This window comes from Aplidium turbinatum, chromosome 2 (genome assembly GCF_918807975.1).
Source record: "Aplidium turbinatum chromosome 2, kaAplTurb1.1, whole genome shotgun sequence".
In the NCBI taxonomy this organism is placed as follows: domain Eukaryota; kingdom Metazoa; phylum Chordata; class Ascidiacea; order Aplousobranchia; family Polyclinidae; genus Aplidium; species Aplidium turbinatum.
Genome location: NC_137473.1, coordinates 19274874 through 19302679, shown reverse-complemented (window position 1 = coordinate 19302679; position 27806 = coordinate 19274874). Strand labels below are relative to the sequence as shown.

The following is a 27806-nucleotide window of genomic DNA, read 5'->3' as shown; positions in this document are numbered from 1 at the left end:
GTACCGGTACTTCTACACTAATCACGTGCCACTCAGTTTAAGTCTTATGTCACAATGTCTGGCTTTGATCTCCGACGAGTAATATTAATAAGGAAAGGTTTGTTACAAAATTAGAAATATGAGTAGGCTATTACAACAAGATGCAGCAAAATTTGTTAAGTTTTGGTATTACAACTTAGAAAAAGCCCAGGGAAATTTCACTTTCGCTCACATGACACGCAAAAATAAACCTAAAAAAAGCCTAGTGAAACTTTGCACAGCAGAAAATAGTAGCGTTAGTGTAGAAGTTTCCCGACTCGTGCCCAGAGCATTGTTTTTTTTATACAACCACAGTCTGCCACACGACCTCGTTTGATGAAAGTTAATCAGATACACGGCGCTTTGACTCTTCAAGCATACGTCGTTGGTCTGATGAAAGCCTTTCAGAGTGACCTTACTGATTTTTTAAAAAGCCAAACGAATTTCGAGGAAACGAATTTCGTGGCCTGTATATACTAGAAGATTTTTTGCACTTTCACAGTCAAGTTCAGTCATGGCAGTACAATGAGTACATAGTTGACTTGTCAAAAGGCTTGAAACTCATTGTTGCATTCTACTTACCTAGATGCAGTTGCAAAGATTAAGATTTCTGCTTATTGCCCATTTGTCAAGCAAACCCATTTAATGGTGTGTGTAGATTAATTATCTAAGGTTCTTAATCATATCTAAGAAGTGGCTGGTTATGTACTTTGAATGTGACTAGCTGTTTTCAATGGAAAACTAGTTTCGGTTTCCAACATGAGACCTGCTCACCCTGGGTTAATTAATGTTAATCTGACGTGGTATTATGTCGGTTGCAGACGGTCATATTACTCCAGCAACTCTGTTGCAGCTGTTTGCAGAGGATATTAAATTTTTGTATGTTCTTGTTTCATACAGCGATTCAATATAGATTAAGCTAGGTTTTTTTTTGCTTTGTAACATCAAAAGAACGTTAAATTGTACACAACCGTAACCCTCCGCTTTTATTGGATTGTTAATCAATTGCTTGATCAATAAATCTTGTATTAACCAGATGGATGCGACTTATAGATGGTCCTTTCTTTTGTGTTCTAATAAAAACAGCTTATACTGTCACTGCCTAGACAGCAAAATCGGCCATGTTTACATTGATTCAACGTCTGCAGATGTTAAACATAGTACAGCCTTCATACCAGCAATGCATCTTCTTATTCAATAATAATAATAATAATTTATTTGCATCAGACAAAGCTGTCCATATCCAAAACAAAACAACAAAATAATACACAAACTGCAAATGCACAAATAACGAACAACAACAACGAAACAACATCAAAAAATAACATCAATAAAGTGCTTTGTCATTTGTTAGTTGTTATCATGATTATAAATGTATCTTCCCCATTGGTGAGGGTTAGATAAAATGCGTTAGGTATATATTTGTTTTCGGTCATGAGCACTTTAATAGCATTTTTTTTAATGTAACTTTGTCCATTTTGTAATGTTTGATGCTTAAATCATTCTTGGTCTGCCTTTGTTTTTTTTATTTATCTTTCATTTATTCATTAATGTGTGGGATATATTTCTGTTGGTATATTTGTAACAGAATTCTGTTTGACTTGAATTTAGTCTTCCGCAACTGGTTCAGCTAGTTGACAGAGCATTGTGTTGACTAATTACCGTATATCAAAATTGTATATATTCGTGTATAAATTGTATAAAAATGTATATACTACTTTTCCAATAAGAAAGACTTTAATATAAATATATAAATGCCCCCCTAAAGTAGAACTTCGTCTGGTAATGTATTGAAATTTTGAAAATATTAAAATGTGTTTTAAAATATAATTGAAGCTTCACAGGAAATTCGCTGCAGCGCAGATTATGAAGCTGCTAGGATTTATCTTAGGAAAGAAATTTTCTTTATTTTCAAATAATCTATTTTGTTCAGGTCATTCAAAGCGATCTCATGACGATCACACGGATTCTGGCAGTGCAAAGAGGTCACGAGGAATGGACAAGGTAGAAATCAGAATACTGATCCCATACAACGTGAGTACTTTCGAACGAATCATCAAATTTGTGATTTTAACTCCACAATTTGAACAGAACAGCAAACAATGTTATTAGTGAAGTACCAGAAATCATTTCCGTTTTCTTTTTCGTTTAACTAGCAGCACACTTGGGCAATTGGACAATGATGATTGGTTTTCGTTTTCAAGAAATTGCAGCAAATCTTGGTAATTCTAGTTTTCCGAAAGTTGCAAAAAGCGAGAGGTATATTTAGTTCAATCCTCGTTTCGTCAAATACCGAATTAGCCCAATGGCGCTCAACGCATTTTCTTGTTTACATCGTTTGCATAATGATTTCGACTTCAAATTGAACAATACTCGATCAAATATAGGTTTCATGCAAGAAACAGATTACGTGTTTTTCAGCTTGGTGTATCATGCGCCAAGAAAGTGACAAAACTCAAATGAAAGTAACATTGTCAATGAGCTAGACATAATTCAATAAAAAGTAACACCATGTACTTGTGTGCTTAGACGGCCGGAGCTATCATTGGTAAAGGTGGTTCCAATATCAAGGAGCTGCGTCAGGAGGTGATATGTTTGTTATTATATTTAACTCATGAACTGTTTTATGTTCTATTCATATATTTAAAGTACAAAAACATGACACATTTTCATGCATTTCAAACGTCTCGAACTGAATGTTTAGAAACAAAAGCAAAACAAAATCATTGAAAGATTGGTCAATTTGATTTGAGGGTCTGCTACTATTCGGCGAGTCCGATTGGGCTAGTCTGATTCGACGAGTTCCCTATTCGGCGATTTTTTGACAATCCAACGACGCCTTCTTCAAATCCAACGATTGAATATTATTCAATATTCAGACATTGAATCAATGAAATACGAACTGTTAGGCTAATTGGGTTCTTTGAATCCTACGTCACCGTCTGTATGCAAACTTAGAATATATTAGTTATTTTTGTCATCAAATTACCTAGCCTAACTATATTTTTAGAAGTAGTGCTGCCAGACCTTTTTATTTTTTATAATAAAATTCGTATTATCAAAACAGTTATAGGTGAATTGTTCGTAAACAGTTGTTCGTAAACAGTTGTTCGTAAAACAATTGTTCGTAAACAGTTGTTCGTAAAATTAATTCTTTGTAAAACAATTCTTCGTAAATCATTTCTTCGTATTCATCAATTGTTCGTATAGTGAATTGTTTGTAAGCAGGTGATAGGTCAATTGTTTGTGAACAATTTTTCAGTTGTTACTTAGGGGCGCCGGAAGAGGGAGGCATCATGGAGGTACAGGAGGGCAATAGTGCCCTTTTAAAAATCATGTAAGCTACTGCACATTTTGCAATATAACAATATCTGCTTTTCGCTTTTAGCCTAATTATAACACAGGCCAACAAAAATTTTTGGCACAAATAAAGATGAGAGTCATTTTAAGGTATTTCAAGGCCTCTGATTCCGAAAATGCACTTACTTTTTTCAAATTGGCTCTAGTTTTCGAAATATTTGACAATGAAAATATTTTTGAAATCGTTAATCAAAAGCTCAAAATAATATTCACAGTGCTCACAAATTCTGCAACACAGTAGGTTACATCATTATAACATAGCATGATGTCCTTCTTTGTATACCGGACACTTGTATCATTACTCGATAGTGAGCTGATAGATGAGCTGAGCATTATCGCTATATCTTATCTTAAAAGTTTTAAAAAAATTGGCCTTTTAGCAACAACAGTGCCCTTTTTCATAATCCTTCCCCCCCCCCCAGTCAAAAATTGTTTCGGCACCCCTGTTGTTACTCGTGCAGGACATTTCCTTTGAAAATGCTCAAATTTCCAATAAGTAGTTTCTTGCCCTTGTGCGTTAAGTGCACTATAATCTTTGTAATAAAGCTGGCCACCATACAAAAGTTTTGGCTTTCCTTTTTCGCTGCCATTCTGCATCAGGGACTCTACACTCTGTCTGCTCGTCTACAGCACGTCACTTCTAGCACATCTCTAGCATATACGCTACCCTAATTAATTGTTCTTAAAGAATTATAACTGTTTTACGAACAATTAGTATTACGGTCAATTGCATGCACGAAGAAATGCTTTAAGAAGAATTAATTTTACTAACAATTGTTTCCGAACAATCGTTTTATGAACAACTGTTTACGAAAAAACGTCGGACACCCATCAAAACTACTTTACTTCTGTAGCTTTAATGTTTTATACAAATTGTTGCAACTATAATCTTTCTCCTTAATTTGCTTTTGACTACAATTTTTTTTGCATTTTTATCACTACCTTTTTGGTGAAAATACAGTATTTATTGCATTTAAATCGCCATAATATTATTTCACTTGCAACTTTGTAAAAGTTTTGGAAATTGAAATTGCTTGAACAAAGTTTATTTGAACAGAAGTAGTATGTATGCATTTTATTACATTTAATTATATCTCTATTGTTATTTTTTTTTTTCTGAATCCGCATTCCGCATGGTCACAATGAGCCGGTTTCCTGCAATGTTTATTTTTCTGAGTCTTTTAAATGACATCACAACCAAGCTTTTGAATGCGAGACTCTCAAAGTAAAAACTTCGAGGAAACTTGTCACTTTTTGAATTTCTTTTCTGTTAAATCGCCCTTGTTGCTCTTGCAAGTGTTAATTGTAGGTCTATTTTACAATCGACAAAATAAAAGCTTTTTTTTCTAGGTTTCATGGCTGTGCATTTTCTACACGATTTCAACGTTTAGCGACGTTAAAACGATGTAAAAACGGCAATTTCTGCTGGTCGGGATAACTAGGCTACGGTACCCGATAATTTCCTTTCAATCCAAGCTGTAGGCCACACATTTGGTTAGCCTTTTCATTCTGTTACTACAATGTTAAAATGAACTGTTAGGCTAACTGGGTTCTTGGAACAAATTTTTGCTGGTCGGGATGACTAGGCTACGGTACCCGATAATTTCCTTTCAAAAATTTCAAAACATCGCCGAATAGGGAACTCGCCGAAACGGGCCATTCCGCTGATTTGAATGCCTCAAGAGTTATATTTCAAATTTTGTGTCAAGTTTTTGTTTTTTACATTTTATTAACTTTATTGGTAATATATACATCTATGTTCCTTCCTAATTATAAAAGCACAATAGTGTAAAATAGTTTACAATAACTATGGGAAAAATCTGTATTTTTTTCTTCAAAAGTTACAGAATTTGCCATTTGGGATACTTAATAATCAACCAACTAACTCTGATCTTGTTTCCTCCCATGTGTCCTTGTGTCCTCCATCACCATCCACTCCATGGCCAATCATCGGATCCAAAATCTGCTCCAATCTTCCTCCATGCCATACCGGTTGCCAATTTCCTTATAACTCCATTTTGTTTCGTAAATTGTGCGATCTTTGAATTTGTCCATTTTGTTTGTTGTTGTTGTTTTTTGCATCAAATGGTGCACTAACGACGAACGGATGTTGTTCTCCACATTCAGTTTGACTCTAACGTTCAAATACCGGACAGCAATGGTTCTGAACGGTGAGGATTGAAGTTTCTTGGCCAAGAGCAGTGTTGCCCGTCGTTGTGCATTTTGATGTGTATAACTAACCAGATTTTTTTTGTTATTTGAAAATTAGGTCGAAGGTCACTCGAAACCTAAAAAAAGAAAGCTGGTTTTTAATCGCCAACATTATTCATTTTCCGAAAACTGAACTGGTGATTTCAAAACTGTTACCTGCTTTCGTAGAAGAGAAATTCTTATCAGTCAAACGAACTCAAAATCACGAGGCTATTGTTCCCAAGGTTGAAGATGGTGTTGATTGAAAATACAGTAGCCTGGTGTTTTGTTTTCAATGATGATGCCTAAGCAGACCGTCGTACATTACAGGGTGATCACAGCCACTTGTAAAGCGATCGACAATGCAGCAAAACTTTCTGGGCGGATCCTTGAGGCACTAATTGAGGTGAGTTTTTGTTTAATACCTTGACTGGCACTGCCTTTGCTTGTCAAAAAATATTATTATTGAAATATTAAAAATATTATTGAAACACTTACATGATCTAATTTTCATTCTAATGCTCACGTTTTACGCTCAAGAAAGCACATGGTACAGATTATTTTTTAAAAGCTAATTTCTGTTTTCCACTTTTACACCGATCACTTGTGTTTCAGCGTTATTATCATTCAAACAGTGATACTTGTGCTTGCTTGTTGTAACTTCTACACACTCTTTGTTTGCTCTGCTCGTTTTAGGTCTAAACCCTCATGCAGATTTGTTATTGAAGTCAATCACGCAACTCTAAAAATTACTTTGCGAATGAGATGAAAGTGGTAAACGCAAGGCCAAGTCTTCCACTTTTGGCCAAAAATTATTTTTGTTATCATACTTCAAAAATCTTGAGTTCAGATTCCATTCGGATTCAGCACTTCAAAATTACTTTAAGGGGCAGTTCTACTTAGAATCGCATTTTTCTACTTGTCATAAATAACAATCTACACACAAAAGTTCACCCACAAACCCCAACAAACCATATATTGCTGGAAAAAGGAGGAAACAAGCTATCCAAAAATATTTACTTTGTTAGGCTGGGGCAATCCATTAAGGGTTTATACCATTTTAAATTTGTACATAAAATCAACCGATTGTCTCCATTGCAGCCCTAAAAACGCGAAAATGGCTAGAGGTAGGGACTTCAAACTGGTGATCTAGTAGGGCAGTGGTTCCCAAAGTGGGCGCCAGCGCCCCCTTGGGGGCGTTTGCGACCATGAAGGGGGCGCTGGCTATAAAGTGGGCGGTTGGGGGGTGCTGAGAGTAAATTGGGGCAGTTACAAGAAGAGGATTGCAAAGGATTTTTGTCATGTTTCTCTTCAAAAAATACAAAAGAAGAGGGTGACTTTCAGAGCTATGTTGCAGATATTGTGGCAATTATGTTGGCAACATCGCTTCGCAATGCCTTACAAGTTTGTTGAGGTCGTAAGTAACCATGACTTACTTTGAAGCACTGCGATTACGCAAATCCGAGAGTATTTTGGTTGAGTGTTCGTCTTAATCTATCTTAGAAGACTGTCATCAAAGCAGTGAATAAAGCGCACGCTCTGAACACACGCTTGTTCAAACGATTGTGCAATGAGAATGATGAAGCTTTTGAGCGCTTACTACTCCACACCGAAGTACAATTGCTTTTTAAGGGAAACTGCCTTGCACGATTTTATTCGCTGTTTGAAACTGTCGTGGAATTTCTACAGAGTTGTGACCCTGGCCTTGCGAATGACGTCCTGGTTGTGAGAAATGATATCGTCTACTTGTCAGTCATATTTTCCAAATTTAATGAATTTAATTTATCCCTTCAGGGTAACGAAGTAAATCTAATCAAGGTGAAATCGCCACTGTCTGGGTTGAGTCATCAGCTCGTGTTGTATCAACGCAATTTAGCTAGATGAGAATTTTTCCAATTCTCAAGCTTGCATCAACTTTATACCAATGACAGAGGCATATCTGATGTTGCTGTAGAGACGTACACCAATCATCTTCAAGAAGTGCACAGACACGGGAGTTCGATTCCAGGAGGTATTCCAGTTAGAAATCTCTGACTGGATAATCAATCCATTCTGTGATATTTCCGAACTTGGAATTCTTGAGGAGAGGAGGAACTGATAACATTGCAAAGCGATTTTGCACTCAAACCAAAGTTGAATATCTCGTATCAATCGTTCTGGCTACAGAACCAAATCAAAGAGAAATAACTTCATGTGTGGAAGCGGGTCAAAGTTTTTATCATTGCCTTTACCAGCTCATACTTGGTGGAGCGTGCTTTCAGTGCCGTGATAACGCTTCTGGATCACAAAAGAAACCGTCTTGACATAGTTAGACGGTGAGACTTAAGATTGTTTTTATCCAAACTAAAACACGATATCAAGATGTTGATGACATTGCACCAACCTCATCCGTCTCAATGAAGTTGGACTTTAAGCTGTGATGAATGGAAAATAACTTCGGTTTTACTATTTTTGTCGAAGGGGGCGTTTGATACTCTGTTCGTTGTCTAGGGGGGCGCTATTAAAAAAAAGTTTGGGAAACACTGTAGTAGGTTATCCTAGCCATAAATTGATAGAGGGGACTTCTTTTAACTCTTTTATTTTTTTAAATATAAAAAATTTCATAATTGCTATGCATCGAGAGCAAATTTGACTTCAGGATTTGGTAATAAAATATTTATTACTTTGAATATTGAAACAAAACTCAATCATTATGTCCGTAACGGCCTACTGTACAATCTGTTAAAAATTTCAGCCAATTCTGACAAGTAGTTTTCTAGAAGAAACATTTTTAGTGCACAAAAACATGATTTTGAGTAAATCGCATTTGAAAAATAGAATTAGGTAAATTTATGCCTTTGACTTTAAATGTGACTTTTTTTCTTCTATGTCCATTCGCTACAACTAAAATATACATAATGAGCAAAATACTGAGTTTACACATACACAAACCTTTTGAAAAGGTGGCGCTATTTAGCCTATTCATTATTAGATTTTGTAAGGGAAAATACAAAACTTCTTGCAACTAACATTCTCACAAAAATGCAAATTTTTATTCACATTTTAAACTGAGGTGCGTTCAGAAAACCTTCCGTTTGAAGCCTAATGATGGCAAATAGGTAAAAACTGACTGCATATTCGGAATCTACGATAAATTTACAATATATATCAATAAAATAAAATAAATTTGAAAAAAATTTTTTTTCTAAGTTGAACTGCCCCCTTAAACCAGTTTTCAAAGTCTAAACAGCAGAAAAAATTACTTTTTTGTAGGCAAGGTTATTAGTGCAGTGGTCTATTTATTGCCATCGCAAGTAAGCGTGAGATAAATAAGCCTGGCTCGATATAAAAGGCCTCATTGGTGATGGCCATGCTTTGTATATGTACCCACTACCAACTCTGATTAGTCGCATACAAGGAACATGTTCTTATTAGTGGATTGCGACAACTAGATGTTGGCAATTCGTTGGGGCAGTGCCGCTAGATGGAGCACCACGCTAGGTTTAAATTTGATTTTCAATTGCAGTCGAACTAATGATTATACCAATAAATTTCGAAACCTATTTTTAAGTTTGTAGTGAGAGCGTATATATTGGATTTTCTGACAAAGCAGTTTTTGTCCTCAGTCCAATGCACCCGGCTTCAGCTGGTTGTTAAAAAACACAGCTCACCTCTACCCAGGGTGTAATAAATTGGGGTGGCGTAGTTGCTAAAGGAAGGGCGGCCGAGAGAAAGGAACTGGTCACCCTACTCTGCTTAGTGCCGAAGGCTTAGTATATTTAGCATAGTGAGAACCTTATCTTTTCATTCCCCAAAGCTCAGTATCTGAGTATGGGACCTTTACCAATGGCACCGCAGTGCATCAATTGTTTAGTTGTGTGCGTGAATTGACGATATTGATAATTATGTGCAGCGTATGAACCAAAGAGAAAGAGACGGGATCATAAAGTTGCTAATCCACAAATCCCAAGCCGGCACAATCATTGGTCTGAAAGGCTCCCGTATCAAAGAGTTGCGCGAGGTGACTTTTATAACTGCATCATATACTAGGCAGTTGTTTCTATCGCATCATTTTGCGTTAAGCTGCGGAAGAATTCGTAGCACTTTTACACCCGTTACCAGTGTTTTTACATGTGTCGTACAAGTTCTCAATGATTCTTTTTATGCTTTTTTATCAGGTTTTTACGTGTGTAATGTTTTCTACTATTTTTAAATGAAAGTATCGTTAAGAATAATGTTTTTTTATCATGCCACTGTAGCCTATATGGTGGAATCGTTGCTCACAATGCCCAGTTCAAACATTTCCAATAAATTCACCATCCAGAGACGACAAGTTATCACTGCATTGCAAAATGACTAATTATTTGAAGATTGAGTGACCTGACCTTGGATGAGGTTGCTTTCAATGGACTGTTTGTGAGAAAATTCATCTTTAAAGCTCAATACGCAATTTCTCCACAAGCTTCCTCTGTTTTCATGAAATAAATATTTTTACATCATCAGATCAAAGTTTTTTGTCAAAGTTTAATGATATCGCTAAGCTAGGATAAGGATGAAATCATGGGCGGTGAAGCAATAGGTAAGGCGCCACAATAACTTGTTCCACTACTCAAGTTGTTTTTCTAAACACATTGCTGAGGTGGCATTTAAAATGTTGCTGTTTTAAGAGCTTTTTTTAACCGCTTACTTTACACGAATTCAATTTGTACAAACAAGTAGCAAGACATAGAGACTATTTAAACATCGTCACTTGCATTGCAGACGACTGGTGCTAACATAAAGGTCAATCAGGAATGCTGCCCTGACTCCACTGATAGAATCTGCCAGATCCGAGGATCCACGGACACTGTGATCAAGGCAATCAAGATTGTACTGGAACTCCTGCAAGAGGTGCGCCTTTGTTATGGTGGTGTCTATAGCTTTCTGTTTTTTTTATATCGCGGAGAGCAAGGCATGCTTGAGACGGACACAGCGCCATATAAAACTCATCATTATTAGTTAGTATGGGGCGCGAGTGGCAACATTGCTGTACACCAACTTGGATCCGCATTCATATACCAACCCACTTCTGGATAGCCTTTTTCTCTTCTTTACCGAAGCATAAACTTAAAATGTTCATACAAGAAAGAAGATATATGCATTTTTGGGTCTGCTACTATTCAGTGAGTCCGATTCGGTGAGTTCCTAACCTCTAACCCCTAACCATAACTCCTAACCCCTAACCTTAAAACGGCAATGATAATTAGGCTACGGTACCCTAAAATTAAAAAAAAAATTGAAAAAATCCCCCGTTAAGGGATCGGACTCACCGAAACGGGCCATTCCGTGCATTTTTAGCTATACATTACTGTCGGCTGATCAATTAATTTTCTTTTTGTGGTTGAAGATTTTGATTTACTATTTATTTACAAGAATGCCACTGCTACTTTCATTGGACAATGATCTTGGGGTTTCCTTTAATTGAAAGAAACGACGTTTTTCCGAACAGTTGTCTGCTTAAAAGTTATTCGTTCACTGAAGTGTTGCCAAGAGCTGTTTCATAATTGATCATCGTGTCCTAAATAACTGCTTTTTAAAAGAGCAGATTTAAACAATTACATACCACACACTTGATGGTATTAGTATGTTTCATGCAAAAGACATTCATTCAGTTGACCCGGTGCTACAAGTCTGCCGTTGCACGCTTGTTGCTTCCTTCTTGTGCCGACGCAAGAGCTCAGTTCTTTCACACTGCCATCACTCTAGTCTAATATGACGTCAGAGACGCCATGTCTTTTCGAAAAGTGCTGCCAGTTGTCACACAGATCATGTTTAGCACCTCATGCGTTATTTTGCCTTTAGCACTAAAGATATCCTGCTTCACAACTTATCAAGCGGCATAACGTTTCTCGTTGCTTATTTCCGTGCTCGTGTGTAAGTGTAATTTTTACTTACCTTTTCAGGCGCCCCCGAAAGGACCTATCCATAACTATAACCCTGATTTCTATGACGACTCTTACGACTACGGTGGTTACAATAGATTTGATAGAGATGGCCCCCCTGCAGATCGTGGCCGTCGAGGGGGGTTTAGAGGAGGAAGAGCAAGTTCTGGTCCACGAAGTGGCTTCAGGGGCAGAGGTAAAAATAAAACTTTAAGTAAGCTTTATTAACAGTTAATACAAGTCTTCAAATCCCACTAGTGTTAAGAGACCACCTGTTGGGTTTGCTTCAGTTTACTAAATTTAATTGAAATGTAAACCTGTCACGATTCTTTCTATCTCTTACCAGGAAAGAGACTTTGAAAGGATTAATGACGTAGTTTAATGAGATATCACCGAAAGGCAGTCAATTAAATGATCGAATAGTTCTACTAGTGAGTTGATAAATGAAAATTCTTGAAGGACCTTAACGAACGGCTCAACACTTCCAGCAAATAATCCAAGTAACAATGAACAGCAATAGATTTCCAACGCTTGTAACTCTTAATCAACCTTAACGTGATTCACTCACAGCTTCTCATATGATTCTAATTTCGATCATAATTTAATTAGCACCAACTCTCATCTACACGTATTCAATAACTTCAACTCTCAACAATCGTCTCACTATAATATCTGCATCATCTACCACTACAATTTACAATTACAATCTACAACAACCATAATTTACGCGAATTACGCTACTATTTATATCAGGTTTGTTGGTCTAGTAACTTCGAGAAGGTACGATACACTACGTAACAAAATTCAAAAAAAAAAATTGTTTGGGCTACATTTTTTAAATGTATCCGTATGATTTTCAAGCGCTGAGTCCAAAAATGCTATCAGTTTTTTTCTATCATCGATCGTTTTTGAGATACGATGATTTCCGTTTTTTGTGATTTTGTAAACTGCAGGTTTCATTACCTAACAAAATTCAAATTTTGTTTGGCTACATTTTTTAAGTGTGTCTGTATGATTTTCCAGCACTGATTCCAAAAATGCTATCAGTTTTTTTGTACCATCAATTGTTTTTGAGATACAATGATTTTCGTTTTTTATGATTTTCCGTAAACTGTAGGTTTTTTATACGGTTATGGTTGCTACTTGCTTTGATATGTGCCTGTCTGCATTATCATGTTGCAAATCGGCGTCCTATTTCCTTGAGGAAGGGAATAGGGATTAGGACTAGGAGAGTGAAATCTCGCATACTAAAGAGCTTTTATTTCTTATCTCAGTAGGCCTATATGTTTTATCTCAGCCTGTTAAGTTCGGAATAGTCACATTAGAATGTCGTGTTCAGTGTTTACACAGAAAAGTACACCATGTAATTATATTTAGTGTAGAGTCAAAGCCTGTGTAAATCTTAAATCAGTTCATCTTTTAAATACCGGTAGTGGAAATCAAAATGTCTATTAGACAGTGCAAAAATTTACCGGATTGCTTTTGTTATGTATGTGGAATGTGGATATAACATCACCAGTGAACACACCGCATATACTAATTGTGAAAGGAACAAAGATGGCCGATTGGACAACATATACAGTATAGAGTCTGTATTTTCGGATGAACATTTGTGATCAGAATTAGTCATGACCACAACATGGAATCTGTGGAAGTTGTCAAGCTAATCTTGAAAGATGGCTGAGAAGGTTCTGAAACAGTTATGTCCTTTGCAGTTGCGAGAGTTTGAAGAAAGCCGCAAATCAAACTCATCATGATGATTGCTTTTACATGATAAACATAGAGAGTGAAATATTTGTTGGTCCCCAGATAAACACAATACTCAAGTGAAAAAAGAATGAAACAAAAAAGTAACTTTAAAAAAAATCTTTTTTAAATAGGTAGAGGAAAGATTGAGGAAAAGTTTGACAAATCAGTGTAGTGCTAAAGTCCCAACTTTTGCCCAAATCACATTAAAAAGTAGTGAAAGTTGATTTGGGCAAAAAGTTGGGACTTTAACAGTTAACACTGCACTGTTTTTTCCAAACTTATTCTCAATCTTTCCTCTCTCTACCTAATTAATTTTTAATTTTTTTTAAAGTTACGCATCATGGCTTTATTGGTGCGTAACGACAAGAGGTCAATTTCTTTTTTTTATCTCAAAAAGTAGTAGCCAAAACTTGTTTTAGTGTTCATAAACAGATAGCCCACCCCAGAAAACATGGGGGTAGAGCTAAAAATTATCCAAATAGGTTAAGCGGTTCTTGAGATATTGCCGTTTTTCTATTGCTCCTTATCTATGTAACCACCTAGTGGCTAATTGTTATTTTACTTATAACTCGAAAACCGCTTGTCTGATTTTTATCAAATTTGCACCATTCTTTTCAGAAAAGTGAGAAGCATGTTTTAAATCAATAAAAACAATTAGGTTGTGCCAAAATTTGAAAATTTTGTGTGTATTATAATGAAATGCCCCTGCAGCTACATCAAATGTAACAAAAAAATTGAATATCTCAAAAATTAACGATGATACGAAAAAACTAACTAGATTTTTGAACTCAGCACCCAAAAATACATAAAATAACATTAAAAAGTGTAGCCAAACAGAAATTGTGTTACATAGTGAATGTTACATCATAAGAACGCAATGTTCTGGTCAAGTTTTACCACACGTAAACATCTTTGTGATGTCACAACATCCAACACCTGGCAAGTCCTGAGAAGAATATTCCAGGCTTGCACGTGCACAGAATGTTCTGGAAATACGTCACATGATAAAGATTTTGTGATCAAAGGTCACTAGGACAGTAACCGATAATAACATATCGCATAAGAATTTTACAATTAAAACAGTATGCTCGGTCAAGACATAATGTAGCCTGTCGTGAGGTTTCGCATATTGATTGTGACAAAAACGATGGACAAAAATGTACAAAATCTTATTTTTTTCATTACTTTGAAATTTAATTTCTATTTACTTTTCAGATGGTTATGACCAGAGTGACTACGGTGGAGGTGAGCGCATTTAACGTTGCATTTATTATATCAACTTTTGTTGAATTTTGTTTTTCTTGGTGCATCAATAGTTTCCAGGTAGAAATCAAGAAAAACAGTAACATACCATGCTGTACGTAGTTTGATAATGTTGGTATTCTGTGTTGTGAGGTATTTTACTCTGCTTTGTAGATTACACCCTGGCCAACAGTTTTTAATAATGTTTTATCACTTATTTTTTTGTAAAGTCGCTGGATTATTGCTGAAGAAATAATAGAAAAAAAGATTCAAAAACCGTTGACTCATTTGAAGTCTACGCGGGCATCTTGTTTTAAATATTTGAAGTTGATCTTGCTAATTTGTGTATAATTTATATTAGCATCACTATCGTTGTCCGTTTGGTGAACAGTTTCTCCTTACCGCACGCCACCCTGCTGATAGAATAGTTCCAGCCAAGAACATCTCACAGCTGCTTGAAACTGCATTGTCAGCATCGTTGACTTTAATAATTCAAAGCTTCTCGAAGCAGGCAGAACGACTAAGCTTGAGAAGAAGCTTTTCAGTTCGACGCCCAGCATCACATTATTCAGCCTTTAATAAGTCACCTTTGTAAATTCACCCTCATTTGCACTATTTCTTTAAATTTTGTAGTTCCACTGAAATATTAATGTGAAAGCGGTCAAAATTTTTAAACTCGATATTTGTGACACAATTGTCTGATTCCTGCGGTATATCCACATTGAATAGACGTCGCAAAATGTAAAGTTATAGCAATTTTTTGCCATTTTAACTTTGTCAGGTGGAGATTACGGCCATCGAGACAGAAGAGAGCAAGGCGGCTACCAGCAAGAAAGGAACAGGTTGGTGTTTAACCTTCAGTCACTTTGTTGCGAAGCGACATAACTGACTTTCACGTCTCCAGGTCATGGTGTTGTTGCGCGGGTGCGGCCATCTGTGATTGGTGGAAGCAACGTAACCCGGCAAGCACAGCACGTTTTTACCACTTGGCTATTAACGTGGCATGAGTATAATTTGGTAGCGTTAGGCTGGTCACGTCGTAAAAACTTTACCTCCACGTTATTTGCTTGTCGGTTGCTGTTTGATGCTTTTCCGCATGAACAAAGCTTATGTTGTCCGCGGTACGACTGACCAGTAGCGCACCCAGCATGGGGCTAAGGGGGCTCAAGCCCCCCCCAAAACTCGCCACAAAAAATAAAGTTTTTGTATGTTCCCTATGTAGGCTAGGCTATACCTTTTGCTTACAGGTTAGATATGAATAAGACACAACAATACAACAGGCCCGAGCATTATAACAATATATTTTAAATAATTACCGTACAAATAGTTTTAGCAGTCGAACGTTTTCGGCCTAATTTTAAGCCCTAATCAAGAATCAGAAAATAATTAATAAATGCAATAAATTTCAACTTCTTGAAAGTAAATGTACATTAGGAAAAGGCAACTACATAAATAACTACAAAAAAATTTGCACCACAGGGAACGTGATACATCAAGTAAATGTTGAGGAGAATGGACGCGCCTCCAGCAAATAATTGTTTGTTTAAATTTGGGTTGTAGCGTATAGCGTTAACAGTGCTTCCTGAATTTTGGTGTCAAATTGGGATTTTCCTTTGCGTAAAATTGTAAATGAATCAGGAGAGAATTTTTGATCTGTGCAAAAAGAACACTCCATGATATGGTCTTTGATGGCACCTTTCTTTAACTCCCTAAAGCTCAGATGCTCTCGTACTCTCGTGGTCAAATGTCTGGTGAACAACTGGACATACCGATGTACCATCCGTCATACGTCAATGTCGAATCACACGGACATGTAAAACTGTATAGGCCTACGACATTTGAGCAGAGAAACGAAGACGTCAGGGACTTTAATTGAAAATACGAACTAATTTTGAATGTTTTGTAAATAGGAAAAACGTCCACATCACATTTACTGTTTACAAAATTAGTGTTTTATTTCAAACTGTTTTCGTGCTAGTTGTTGGTTTCGCACTTATCTGTGTTGGCAAACGGAAAGCTAATTTTATCTTGTCATAGGCCTAGATGACGAAAAGTCGAGATCTATAGAAGATTGCGAGAGTGGACGTAGGGATGAGAGTGTTGATGGTTCTAATAGCGTGGGGTTCACTCCTGGGTTCACTAGGCCAACTTCTAATCTGATTTGAGAGAACGAATTCTGATGTATCGGAAAACCGGTGGGTAGGCTAGTGGGCCGTGAGTGCCATTAAATATTAATCAAAGGGATGGGCACAGTGCCGGTCTTAGGGTATTTCGGGCCCTGTGCGGAATATACTTTGCTGGCCCCAATGACAATGATCCAATTCAGTAGCGAAGCTAGATATTTTGAAAAGGGAGGGGGGTGGTCTTACGGTCGGCGGGCGAAGCCTGACGGCGTCATCGCCGAAGGCCACCCTGTGGCGGGGGATCTGGGGGTCCTCCCCTAGAAAAATTTGAAAAATTACTTTGAATTTGGGGCATTTTGAGAGCATGTTCAACAAAAATTTGGGTATGAATATTACTGTAAAATGGTGCTGTCCGGTGGCATAGCATAAGGATAAGATTATGCTTTCCTCAGCATTTTTCGGAAATATAAAGCTATGTCTCTATGTTGATTTGGATGCAACCTATTTCGTCCACTAAAAAATTCTTACCCCGATTCCGTACCCTGAAATCGGAATAACAAAATCAAATTTCGACTTAATTCGTCCCCTGAAAAGATCAAGAGAAATTTTGAAATGTTTGCGGCAACTCCGATCAGCGACTTCGGCTCTGTTGTTTTTTTCTCGATCTTTTCAGGATACGAAATATTCAAGGGACAAAAAAGGTTGCACCCGATGAGTCTTTATGTTTTCTTGTTGCTAATTCCTTTGTTGAGTTCACTTTGTTGAATTTTTAACAAAATTACTGCATTTTCTGAGTAGATTGCAGGCCCCCTAATTTGCGGGCCCTGTGCGATCGCACGGTTTGCACACCCCAAAGACCTGCACTGATGGGCATCGGCCTACTGTCACTATTATCGCAAATCACTCGGCCGACATTTCTGAATTAGCCCCCCCCTAAATTTTTTTCTGGGTGTGCTGCTGCGACTGACAGCCTGATGTCAGCAGGATATAGTCAAAAGTCACCACCACTGTTTGGTGAAAGAAAGGGCGGATAAATGTCGTATGCGTGCGGCCTTTAGTTGATTGCTAGTGAGAGTCTTTATCTTCGGACTGAAAAAGCTTTTTAGAGCTTATCCTGGAAGTTTCGCATAAGAGGCTTTGCACCACTGGCGTAGGGACCGGATTGAAATGTCCGTTTCTTGAAGCGTTGTTTGCGAATTATCTCATCCACGGTGTCTTAAAATGCGTTGCTCAATCGCTCATCTCCAAAGTCGAACCATCGCTGCTTGATTTCTTTTGTGTACACAACTTCAGTAGCAACGGTGCATCACTAACGACGTAAAAGCGTCACTGTTACCTATCATGCTATATGATTTCAAACGTAACGCAATAGTTTTGTAACAATGGGTTGGCTACGGTTGAAAATTTTTATCCACTTGGATAAAAGAAAATTTATGAATAGCAATTTTTTAACTGGACGAAACTAAAAGTGAATGACTTGTGACACAGATAACGACCTGTTTGGTTTTCTTTTTAGGCATGAGAGTGTATCTCATGACTTGTGTAACTGTATCTTTTTCAAGATTTATGAAAGAGAAATCAATCTTAAACTTTATCAGTTGAAGTCTATAAATAGTGGCCACAAAACATTAATTGTAAGCCCTCTTTGGTTTATCACCGCTGTATTGCAGTGTCTATGCTAGGAATTTAAATAAAATACACACAGTTGCGGAAATATTATCTTTTACATCTTATTCATTTGTTCCATTCGTGATAGTAGAGTATTTCTATGGTTGCAGTGTAATGAACACAAGTCAGATAACTGGGGCGATTAAATGGCTGATGTCAACAATGTCAAACTACATTCAGCAGTAGTGCTAAAGATGTATTTTCCTCAACACAACTTTGGTAATACGTAGGTGCTCACTGCTCACACACTGTGGAGTGTGGACATTCTTTCTTTTACCAAGTATTATACATATGGATTTATCTTATGCCATAATTAAGGTCGTACTTTTTGCAATGTATTCTACTTGGATTCACATGGCAGACAATTGGCAATTCCAAACTCACTTTTCACTTTTACAATGTTTTGACGACTTTTTCTTGTACGTTAATTCAACATCAATACGCGTAAAAACGAAAAAATTGTATACTTTTAGCATGGAAATGCTAGGTCACTTTAAAATGTGTAATCGGCGCCATAAATATTTGTCTATTTTCACAGCCATCCGAATAAGAATAACATCAATTATTTAGCAAGGGGGCACAGGTGTTGATGTAATATTCATAAGGTAGCAAGTGCTATACAGGATTGCCCGCTGCTATCCGGCTGGCTCCCTATTCATCCATCGTCGCCCCAGATGAATAATTGATCAAGCATGCCAGCGCACAAAGGCGTTTTAATTTAGTGAAAGTGCGAGTATGAATTACTTTCCTTTATTTTTTTCTTCTTTTGGCCCTTTTGTTCTTCAAATCCCTATTAATATCTAAGCCTAGTGACCAACGTACATTGCCGGTGCTTTGCTGCAAGGACGGCTGCTGTTGTGATTGACTGGAGGTGTTGATTCTCTGTGATATTTTGGTTAAGTTTCTTCACTGAATTGTGGAAGTGAGCTGTAGATTTTTAAGCACGTTGCAGATAAAGATGCATGATGTTAAGTAAAATCGGTTAAGTTAGTTTAAAGATAACCAAACTTCCGAAGCAGTCGCTGCTTAGTTCGATCACGTGAGCCTCGACAAGACCTATTCTCAAACTTTATAGATTCATTGACTAGGGCTTGCTAGACTATATTGCGATAGGAGAAAGATTCTTTCAAAATTTTGTTTTATAGGAATATTTTGATGGCTTGCAAACGGTATAACATCGATTTGAAACTTGATATCCATAATGTAAATTGATATCAGATTGGTGAATATCTGTTTTGTCCTAGGGCGTGGAATAAAACCCTACTAATAGTGAAAAGGGAGAGCTGTAGCAAAAACGCACTCTTGCTTCATTTCATACATCCAGCTCCATCAAGCATTTAAAAACTAATGTTCATTGCACGAAAATCAAAGATGTTGTTAAAGCATTACCCGACTATATAGATACAGGTAGCTTGTAACATACGATGATTTGATTAGATATTTTCATATAAGAGGCTCCTCCAGCATACAACTACACTTTAAGCCCTGGATTACAAGACTTGATAAGCAGGGTTTTATGAATTTTTTGTCTCAAACTTGAAAATATGCATCTCAAAAGTTTTCACGAGAAATGGTTTGATTTTTAGTGATCTGTGATAGTAAGCTACCATGCATTAATGAATAAAAACAAACCAGATAATATCAATAAACTGCGTTCGTATTTTGGTACCAATATTCCTCCTAGGTGATCTTTGATCACATTCTTAAATGATTTTAAATTTCCAATTTTTTTACCCCTTTGTGGAAGAGCATGAATTTAAGAACTTTCTATCAATCCTTTGTGTTGCTTCATCACTGACTTTTCCAGATTTATGAAAATGAAGTTTAAAGGGACACTCCTGATGGAATATCAATTTTAGCACCGCCCTTAATGAATTGGTCGAAAAATGTGCTTAACTTGTAGAAAACCCTGCATATCATATATCTTTGGAAAGAGTATGAAAATTTCAATTAAAATATGGCACTTAAATAGATGAAAAACGTTTCTGTGAGAAAAAATGTCAAAGAAATGCAAAAGTTTTTCTGTTTTTTTTTTAATTTTTACCACCGATAAAAAATTTAATAAGTCTCAAGAGAGAACTTATGTCATTCCTAACTCTTTGCTGGCATTGTCGTCATCCCTTACCTATATAATAATGAGAGATTTTCTTTGCAGGTGTATACTTAAAAAAAGATGTGAATTTTGAATTTATGTACTAGAAAAACTTGATATATTAGCAATTGCTTTTTGATTTTAAGTGAAACTACACAGAAATAGCGAAAATCCTCTCATAGGTCACTTCTCCAGTACAGCCTATATATTGATTATGCCTACAAAATTTCAAGCCATTTTGACAAGAAATAAATGAGTAGTTGTTAAATTGAGTAGTTAACAACAAAAAAATCACTTTCGAAGAAAACAGCACTTGAAAAACACCCGTTAAAACACAAGCTCCATTACTCACATTTATCACTGTAAGATTTGACAAACAAAGGCATTGAATAGAATCAAAAGTTTACCATATTCAGAATCCTGATAAACTTACTGCTTTTTAGATACAAAAAATATCCTGTTAAGGTTTGAAAAAAAAAAAGTTCAATAAAAACATTATTTCCATCAGGAGTGTTCCCTTAACCTGAAATCTCAGACTCGCTCGTACTGGTGTTAGTGTAGTGTGTACGTTCACTTGTTCGCATGATGTGAGCTCCACATACACTGGTATGTCCACTCGATATTTGGCCCCAAGAGTGAGGCACCTAGATTAAGTTAATTTGAACAAAACTGTTCTTTTAAAATCACTGAAATGCCAACCACGAATCTTTATTGTGAGTCTTTTGAGATTGCTTGTGACTGCTTGTCCAGTTTGACTTCGACACACAAATGCACGAAACACTTCTTATCAAGTCTTCGAATTCAAAGCTTAACAGGATGTTGCATTGCGAAGGAGCCTTTTAACTTTTAAACCATCACGTGTTTTGCCTTTACATGTGTTTGGCGCCATTTTTGGCATTTTTATTTGATGCATTGTCAATCGGTTCTTAGATGGTTAGCAAAGGTTGAATGGATAGTCCTAAACGTTGCGATTTTGTTAAAACATTGTTTAGACTGGTGTGCCTGTGGTCAAATAAAGGTTTGGAATTAGGGGATACAGTTTCTGTTAAACCTTACAGAAAGGTTTAAATTTCTGATTTAGTCAAAGAAGATGAGGTACAGATGACGTCATTATCTTTCAGTATGTGTTGTCTCAACAGTTAGTTGCTGTCTAGCGACCATGGCATCATGTTATATACCAGCTAGTAAGCAAGTTAAAAATTGTGTCTGAACGTTTTGGCAAGAAAGCATCGGTAGGATTTCAAGCATTTGCAACTCGCCCGCGTCTGTGCATTGGTAAGTGACCTTGACGGATGAATAGTTTTTGAATACCGTTTATTGTTTCAATTGTTTCTTCTAGATGTCAATTGAATTCATGTACGACATTGTTTGAGCTCCATCTATCTTACTCAACAAACAGTACAACAGGTTTAGTTGCACCCAAAAATTAATCAATCGATTATTTTTTTTACTGTTTTTCGATTAAATACTTCAAAAGTAGTAAAGATTTATCCACCCCAGCCAGCAAATCAGTCCTTTTTTACATTGATTCAACGTCTGCTGACTTTGATTTAATGTAAAAAATATTGATTTGCTGGCTACCTAATGGCAGGAAACATATGTTGAACTGGGTTCCTACACTTGTTGTCAGAAAATGAGTTTGATCTCCAGTAACCGTAATTCACAGAATACACAGTATAACAACACACTAGGGCTGAAATTTGGCACTATTAATACATTTAGTTAGGCCGACTTAAGCTGGAATATTTTTTACCCAATAAAACTGCAACAGAAAAATAGTAAAAGTAATCTCGCTTTAAAGTGCTACAGGTCGCTTATACAATCATGCAAAGACAGGCCTTGATACAATTGAGCTGAAGGTCGATGTAGCCAGAATACAAGCAACGCAATATGCGTTGGATTTATTTTCCCAGAACACTTGTGGTCTGAATGCTAACCCTTGGACATTCTAAAAATTTCACGTAAAAGTGAAAGGGAAGTCGGTTGGAAATCTCAAACTCTTTTACGACACAAACCGACACAACTATTTTGCAGGTTCGGAGGCAGAGGGGGCTATGGTGGTTACGATGATGATGGCTATGACGACTACCACGACAGTTATGACGACAGGGGCTACATGGACGACAGGGTAAGCGTGCGTGACGTCACTGTTTAATTGACAAAAAGTTATCCCTAACTCGACATACCGCAACTCAAACAGCAAAATCTGTCATTTTACATTGATTTGACGTCTACAGAAGTTGAATTTTGCTCTCTAGGAATGGACGTAGAATGTACCAATTATTGTTATTACTGTTTTATCCTGCGCAGTGTGGGGCATAGATAAAGATGGAATTGTTTTAACGGAGTGCATAACCAATATCGTGTGACATAGCAGCTGCGTTCGCCCTCAATTTAGTCCACGTTGAGTTTGTGTTGGTTTTGTTTCCGTACTCTATTTAACTTTATCATTTACTGTTGTACTCCGACGAAGAAAAATAAATTAATCTCAATTAAATTAAAATTGGATTGTCTTTCAAATGTTCAACACAACGTGCAGAAATAAGTTTTATAAAATATTGTTTCGGATTTTGTTTCTGTTACGATAGTTCTGGTATATGAAACTGTGGAGATCGATACTGTTAGGTTATTTATAGCCTGTTTTGTTAATAGCTGGTCAATGCAAGTTATTGATTCATTACCTCGTTGTATGACTTTATCTAATCGGTCGCAAATAACATGGCAATCGCCAGCAGTGATTGATATTGTGCTTCTATTGCTACGGGTCCATGTCATTATACTTTTGCCAAGACAATTTCTATAATTGCTACTAAATTATTTATGACGTCGGCAGGGCGGTTATGACGACGTAAACGATGATGCCATGACAACGCAGGTGAGTCGTGAATGATTAAACCTAGACCAACAATGAAAGTAGAACATCACGCGTGATATTTATGCTTGTAATTTTTGTTGGAACACCTACAGTCTCCACTTCCTTGGAGTGATTTTGTAGTTCATTGGATGTTATTGCGTCATCAGACGGGCAATGACGTAACTTACCGCTTATTTGCAGGTTACCATACCAACAGAGTTGGCTGGTTCCATCATTGGCAAAGGAGGGAAACGCATCAAGCAAATACGTCAGGTGGGCGACTTGGGCAGGTCTTTTCTTGATCATGAAATTTTTTTTGTCTTAGTTATGGTAGTTTCACATACTTTACTGACTGAAACATCGCAGTATTCCCAGTCGCACTTCATCGTCCGTAAACTAAACTCCAACCACGAGGAGTTGTTAAGTGGAGAAAGTTAGAGTGGATGAAGAGAAAGTTAAATACATGCTCCATTGCAGCGTTACGTGCATCAGTCTGATAGTCTCCTGCTTTGAAGGCACCAATCACATCCCCACCGGAGCATTGCAAAGCTCTCTAAGAAAACGATTGCTTGCTATGATTGGCCTTCAAAACTTACCCCGTGTAAAATCCGATGTTTCGTTGTTGAAATCAGATGAAAGGCCTCTCACCCGACACGTATGTATATAGTGTTCTTCTGTAGAAAGGGATGTGCTCGTGGAATAGTCATCTCTGTCATCAGAAAGACAATACAGCACCTCGTGGTCAATTTTTGCAGTCCCCATTTTGGCAACCCTTTGCTGGGTGTTCTGGTAGGCAAGGAGGTTTCTATTAGTACAGATTTGTTTTGCCAATGTGGACAAGAGAAGCGCGATTGCGAAACACGGAGAGTCTTCCCCTTTGTAACGATGAATGTATGTGACGTTGCAGGATAGCGGTGCGATGATCGAACTCAATGAAGTGGATCCAGAATGTGATGATCGAATTATCACCATTGTGGGAACAAATGCGCAAACCCAGAACGCCCAATACCTTCTTCAAAAATGGTAAGACACCCATGGCATACATTATTACGTTAAACGGATGGAACGATGAAACGAAACGTCTCATCACCGACCACTCAAGTCAAAAAGAGTTTTTCTGCTCTTTTAACTTTGAAACTAAAATTGGTCTTGATAAATAATTAAAGTTGAAGTTCAAATAATGCACCAGCTGAAGTTAAGGTTGGGTTGTTTTTCTACATGTTAAAATATCAAATCTTCTAAATTTAGCATGCAAATTTAATTAAACCATGATCACCGGTTTAACTAGCTGAAACCAAAATGATAAGACGTAATTGTCAGTAAGCAAAATCAGATGTCGAAGTAAAAATCTCACTCGCGTTCATTTGTTATTGCTAGACGTGCTCTGTCTTGGGTACACACTGCTTCTTCCTTAAATGCTTGTATCTCACACAGTGGGCATGTTATGCAGGGTTACTCAAATAATTTTAACAAAGGTCCAGTTTGACAAGTTGAATATTTTTAGCGGTCCGGTGAATAAGTTATTTCACACGCAACCACGAAAGTTAAACTATCTGGCAGTGACTATTGGGGAGTCAGGGAGTCGAAGCCCCCAAGCAACTAGGATAATCAAAGTAAAACTTCGGATTCTGACCGCGGTCCGCCGGTTGAGTAGCCCTGCCCTAACGTTATCCGCTCGTTCATGGGAACCTGTTATTGTCCTGCTTCCAACGTGGAACTAAGGATCCACTCGGTGGTGAAATATTCAATAGAATATAGGAAAAGTGCAAGGGAGTTTGTTATTAGCTGGCTCAGCAAAGTAGTCTACTTACAATTTGCACAAAGAAGATATCGTGGCTGCTTCATATCCCTGATGTGGGGTAAACTATCATCTTACTCTTGTGCGCTACCTTGTGGAAGACTAGTGATTTTGTTGTTTCGTCACAACCGACAACGCATCACGGTCTCCTTCAAGGTTCCGTATGACGTCATCGCAGTGAAACAGCTTTAATCTTTTGTGGGAGGATGCATTAGTGAGTCTTGCTTTTCAGTGACAGGTTGCCTCTGTTATGCTTGTGTGCAGTACAGTCCTTTATAGGCTAAGCCGACTTCAGAGAAATTGTGGTTTAGTAAAGTTGTTTTTCTTGTTTGAATCTAGAGTATGATTTTGATCAACATGCATGCGAAAGCGCATTCCTTTGACAATTAAGCATTCTTTTGAATGCATTACGATGGAGGCCTCGGCATGTATACTGTACTGGCTGGAGTAGTGACTATAAAAATTTACTAAGCTTAGGCCTATTTGCTGAAACATGTTCACAGTTTAGTATAGCTTTGGGAGAGAAGTAATTACACAATACCATAAACAGATGACTGACAGTACTTAATGGGATTGAATAGCGTTGTTCAAAACAAATAGCCTACAATACCGGTACACTAATAAAATAATAACATACTAAACTCAAACGTTTTCGGAACGCAAGCATAAGCCCAAGAAGCAGTTATTCGCTGGAGGTACATCTTTCCTACTGAGTTTATATTAGATTACATTTGCTTCAAGTCTTTAATTACCGCTCGCTATCTTGTCTTGTGATTACACGCACACGTATCAAAAAAATGTTAACACCTTTGGTATCTGTTCTTCAGTTGTACGTTGTACTTAGCTCAGTGCATATTGCAGTTATGTATTTCAGTCACTTATTACTACCGTTATTTACAGTTATTTGTTCGTTTAGATCAGGGGTCACCAAACTACGGCCCGCGGGCCGAAACCGGCCCCCGAACTGATTTCATCCGGCCCGCCACGTGCTGCGGAAATAACAGCTGCGCTTCAACTGCTAAGGAAAAAAGTTACCAAACTTTTTGTAAAGGACTGACGTTGCTGTTTATCATTAGGCCGCCACAAATGGGGACAGCTTAGGCCAAATTTGGAAAGATGTAATGTTTTTTCAAGAGCACGATGCCCTGTAGTGTATCACAGCAGGGGATAACTTTTCCAGCAACCTTTCGATTTTCATCACAACTTTGCTATTCCACCGCTGACTTTGTTATTTATTGTGCTCAATTTAAGTCAATGAAGATTCTAAATAGTTGTATATCTTTTCGCAATTTGCATCCGGCCGCAGCTGTTAATCTCGCAGCAATCCGTCCCTCAGAGAAAAAAGTTTGGTGATCCCTGGTTTAGATGTATTGAGTATTTTCTGATAAGGGCAAAAAGTTCTTGCCGAAAACGTTTGAGTTTAGTATATTATTGTTTTATTAGTGTCTGTTTGTTTTGAATAATGCTATTCCATCCCATTAAGTTACTGTCAGTGTCAGTCATCTGTTTATGTTCATAGTTTCAAAGCGAATAAATAGCGATGAACATTCTTCAGCATGCGTGGGTAACCTACTGCATCCTGAAATTAACTGAAAATTTGTATATTTCTTTGCAGCGTCAAGTTGTACTCTGGCGACCGATACTGATTGGTCACGTGTTTCTTACTGTGGTGATGCCGCTTGTATGATGACGATTATGTCACGGACGTTATGACGTTTACTGTCAGCTTGGTGCAACAGAAGCCTGCTCCGTCGGCGATTTTAATCGTTTACTCAAGAACAAGATGTTCGTTTCGTATTTGATTACGTTGTTTCAATAAAGATAGTTTTGTGTCGAGACTATAATTTTTTGTCTGAAGTAAATAAGGTTACCACGGCCAGAACTTGGTGCACGTTTTCCTCAGATAGTCATCGACCCGGTGGCAACTTTCCAAAAGGTATCATATAAATTCCCTATCTTGAAAATTCGGGAGAACAAAGAAAAAACGCAAATCGTAGCTAAACTAAGTCATCGGCTGACTTGGCGCAGAGAGTTGGGGCGATAGTAGTCATTTCATTGATGTGGGTGTGATTCCCACCAGTGCTATTCTTTCTTATGTAATTACCAAACAAAGTTCAAAGTAATAAATGTTAAAGTGACGCGCGACTCTGATTGGTCAAATTTCAAAGATTTTTTTTTATGGTAGCCTACCTTTTGGAAAGTTGCGACCCGGTGAGGCAGGTTACTGTGCGATGCCAGGGATATCTAAAGAGAATATAAAGGCTCGAAGTGATTGCCTTATTCTCACTACACTGCCAGGACAGTAGTTTGTCGCGCGTTGAACATGCGGTTCTTTTTTAAATTGTAGAAAGTTTTGTAGGCTAGTGCAGCTGGTAGGCTGCAGTTAGCAAATGTTACGTGGAACATATTTAAAACAATACTTGTTTAGAAAGACAGTTGAAAAGTAAGCTGTTTTCGAAAGCCTTTGCAGCAGGCTAGATATAAAGCAAGTATTCGGGTAGTTGAATTAACAAGTAGTCATGAGCAATTGAGCATGCAGTGAATCCTGATGCTAATAGCTCAATGCAGGTTATAACAAGATTTATTGAACTTAGTACTATCGGTGCCAATTGTCATTTTACAATAAACAGAAGCCCTTCTATTGTCCGACGTAATAAAAGCCTTCGTATCCCTTTCTTTAGATATTCCTGTGCCATGCCCCTGCTGTATTCAATCGTATAGCCTACCGATGAGGGGATACTGCCGCAGAAATCGGTCTTTTTCTCGCGTTGCCAGAGGCTACGAAAAACATTGACGTCAAATTTTAAGGACA

General features: G+C 37.4%; 1 protein-coding gene across 3 annotated transcripts in view; it reads left to right on the top strand.

Annotated features, from left to right (window-relative positions):
- Positions 1–26832, top strand: part of LOC145764613 (heterogeneous nuclear ribonucleoprotein K-like) — a 37699-nt gene extending 10867 nt beyond the window's left edge. For all 3 annotated transcript variants that reach the window (XM_082576244.1, XM_082576246.1, XM_082576245.1), the window contains exons 2-15: positions 1952–2052; positions 2548–2604; positions 5506–5549; positions 5899–5974; positions 9461–9568; positions 10309–10437; positions 11490–11664; positions 14433–14462; positions 15241–15301; positions 22377–22470; positions 23176–23217; positions 23398–23469; positions 24104–24219; positions 26610–26832. In XM_082576244.1, the coding sequence (XP_082432370.1) occupies positions 1952–2052; positions 2548–2604; positions 5506–5549; positions 5899–5974; positions 9461–9568; positions 10309–10437; positions 11490–11664; positions 14433–14462; positions 15241–15301; positions 22377–22470; positions 23176–23217; positions 23398–23469; positions 24104–24219; positions 26610–26640 (1136 nt within the window). In that variant the 3' untranslated portion in view covers positions 26641–26832. The remainder of the gene's footprint in view (positions 1–1951; positions 2053–2547; positions 2605–5505; positions 5550–5898; positions 5975–9460; positions 9569–10308; positions 10438–11489; positions 11665–14432; positions 14463–15240; positions 15302–22376; positions 22471–23175; positions 23218–23397; positions 23470–24103; positions 24220–26609) is intronic.
- The last annotated feature ends 974 nt before the right edge of the window (positions 26833–27806 follow it).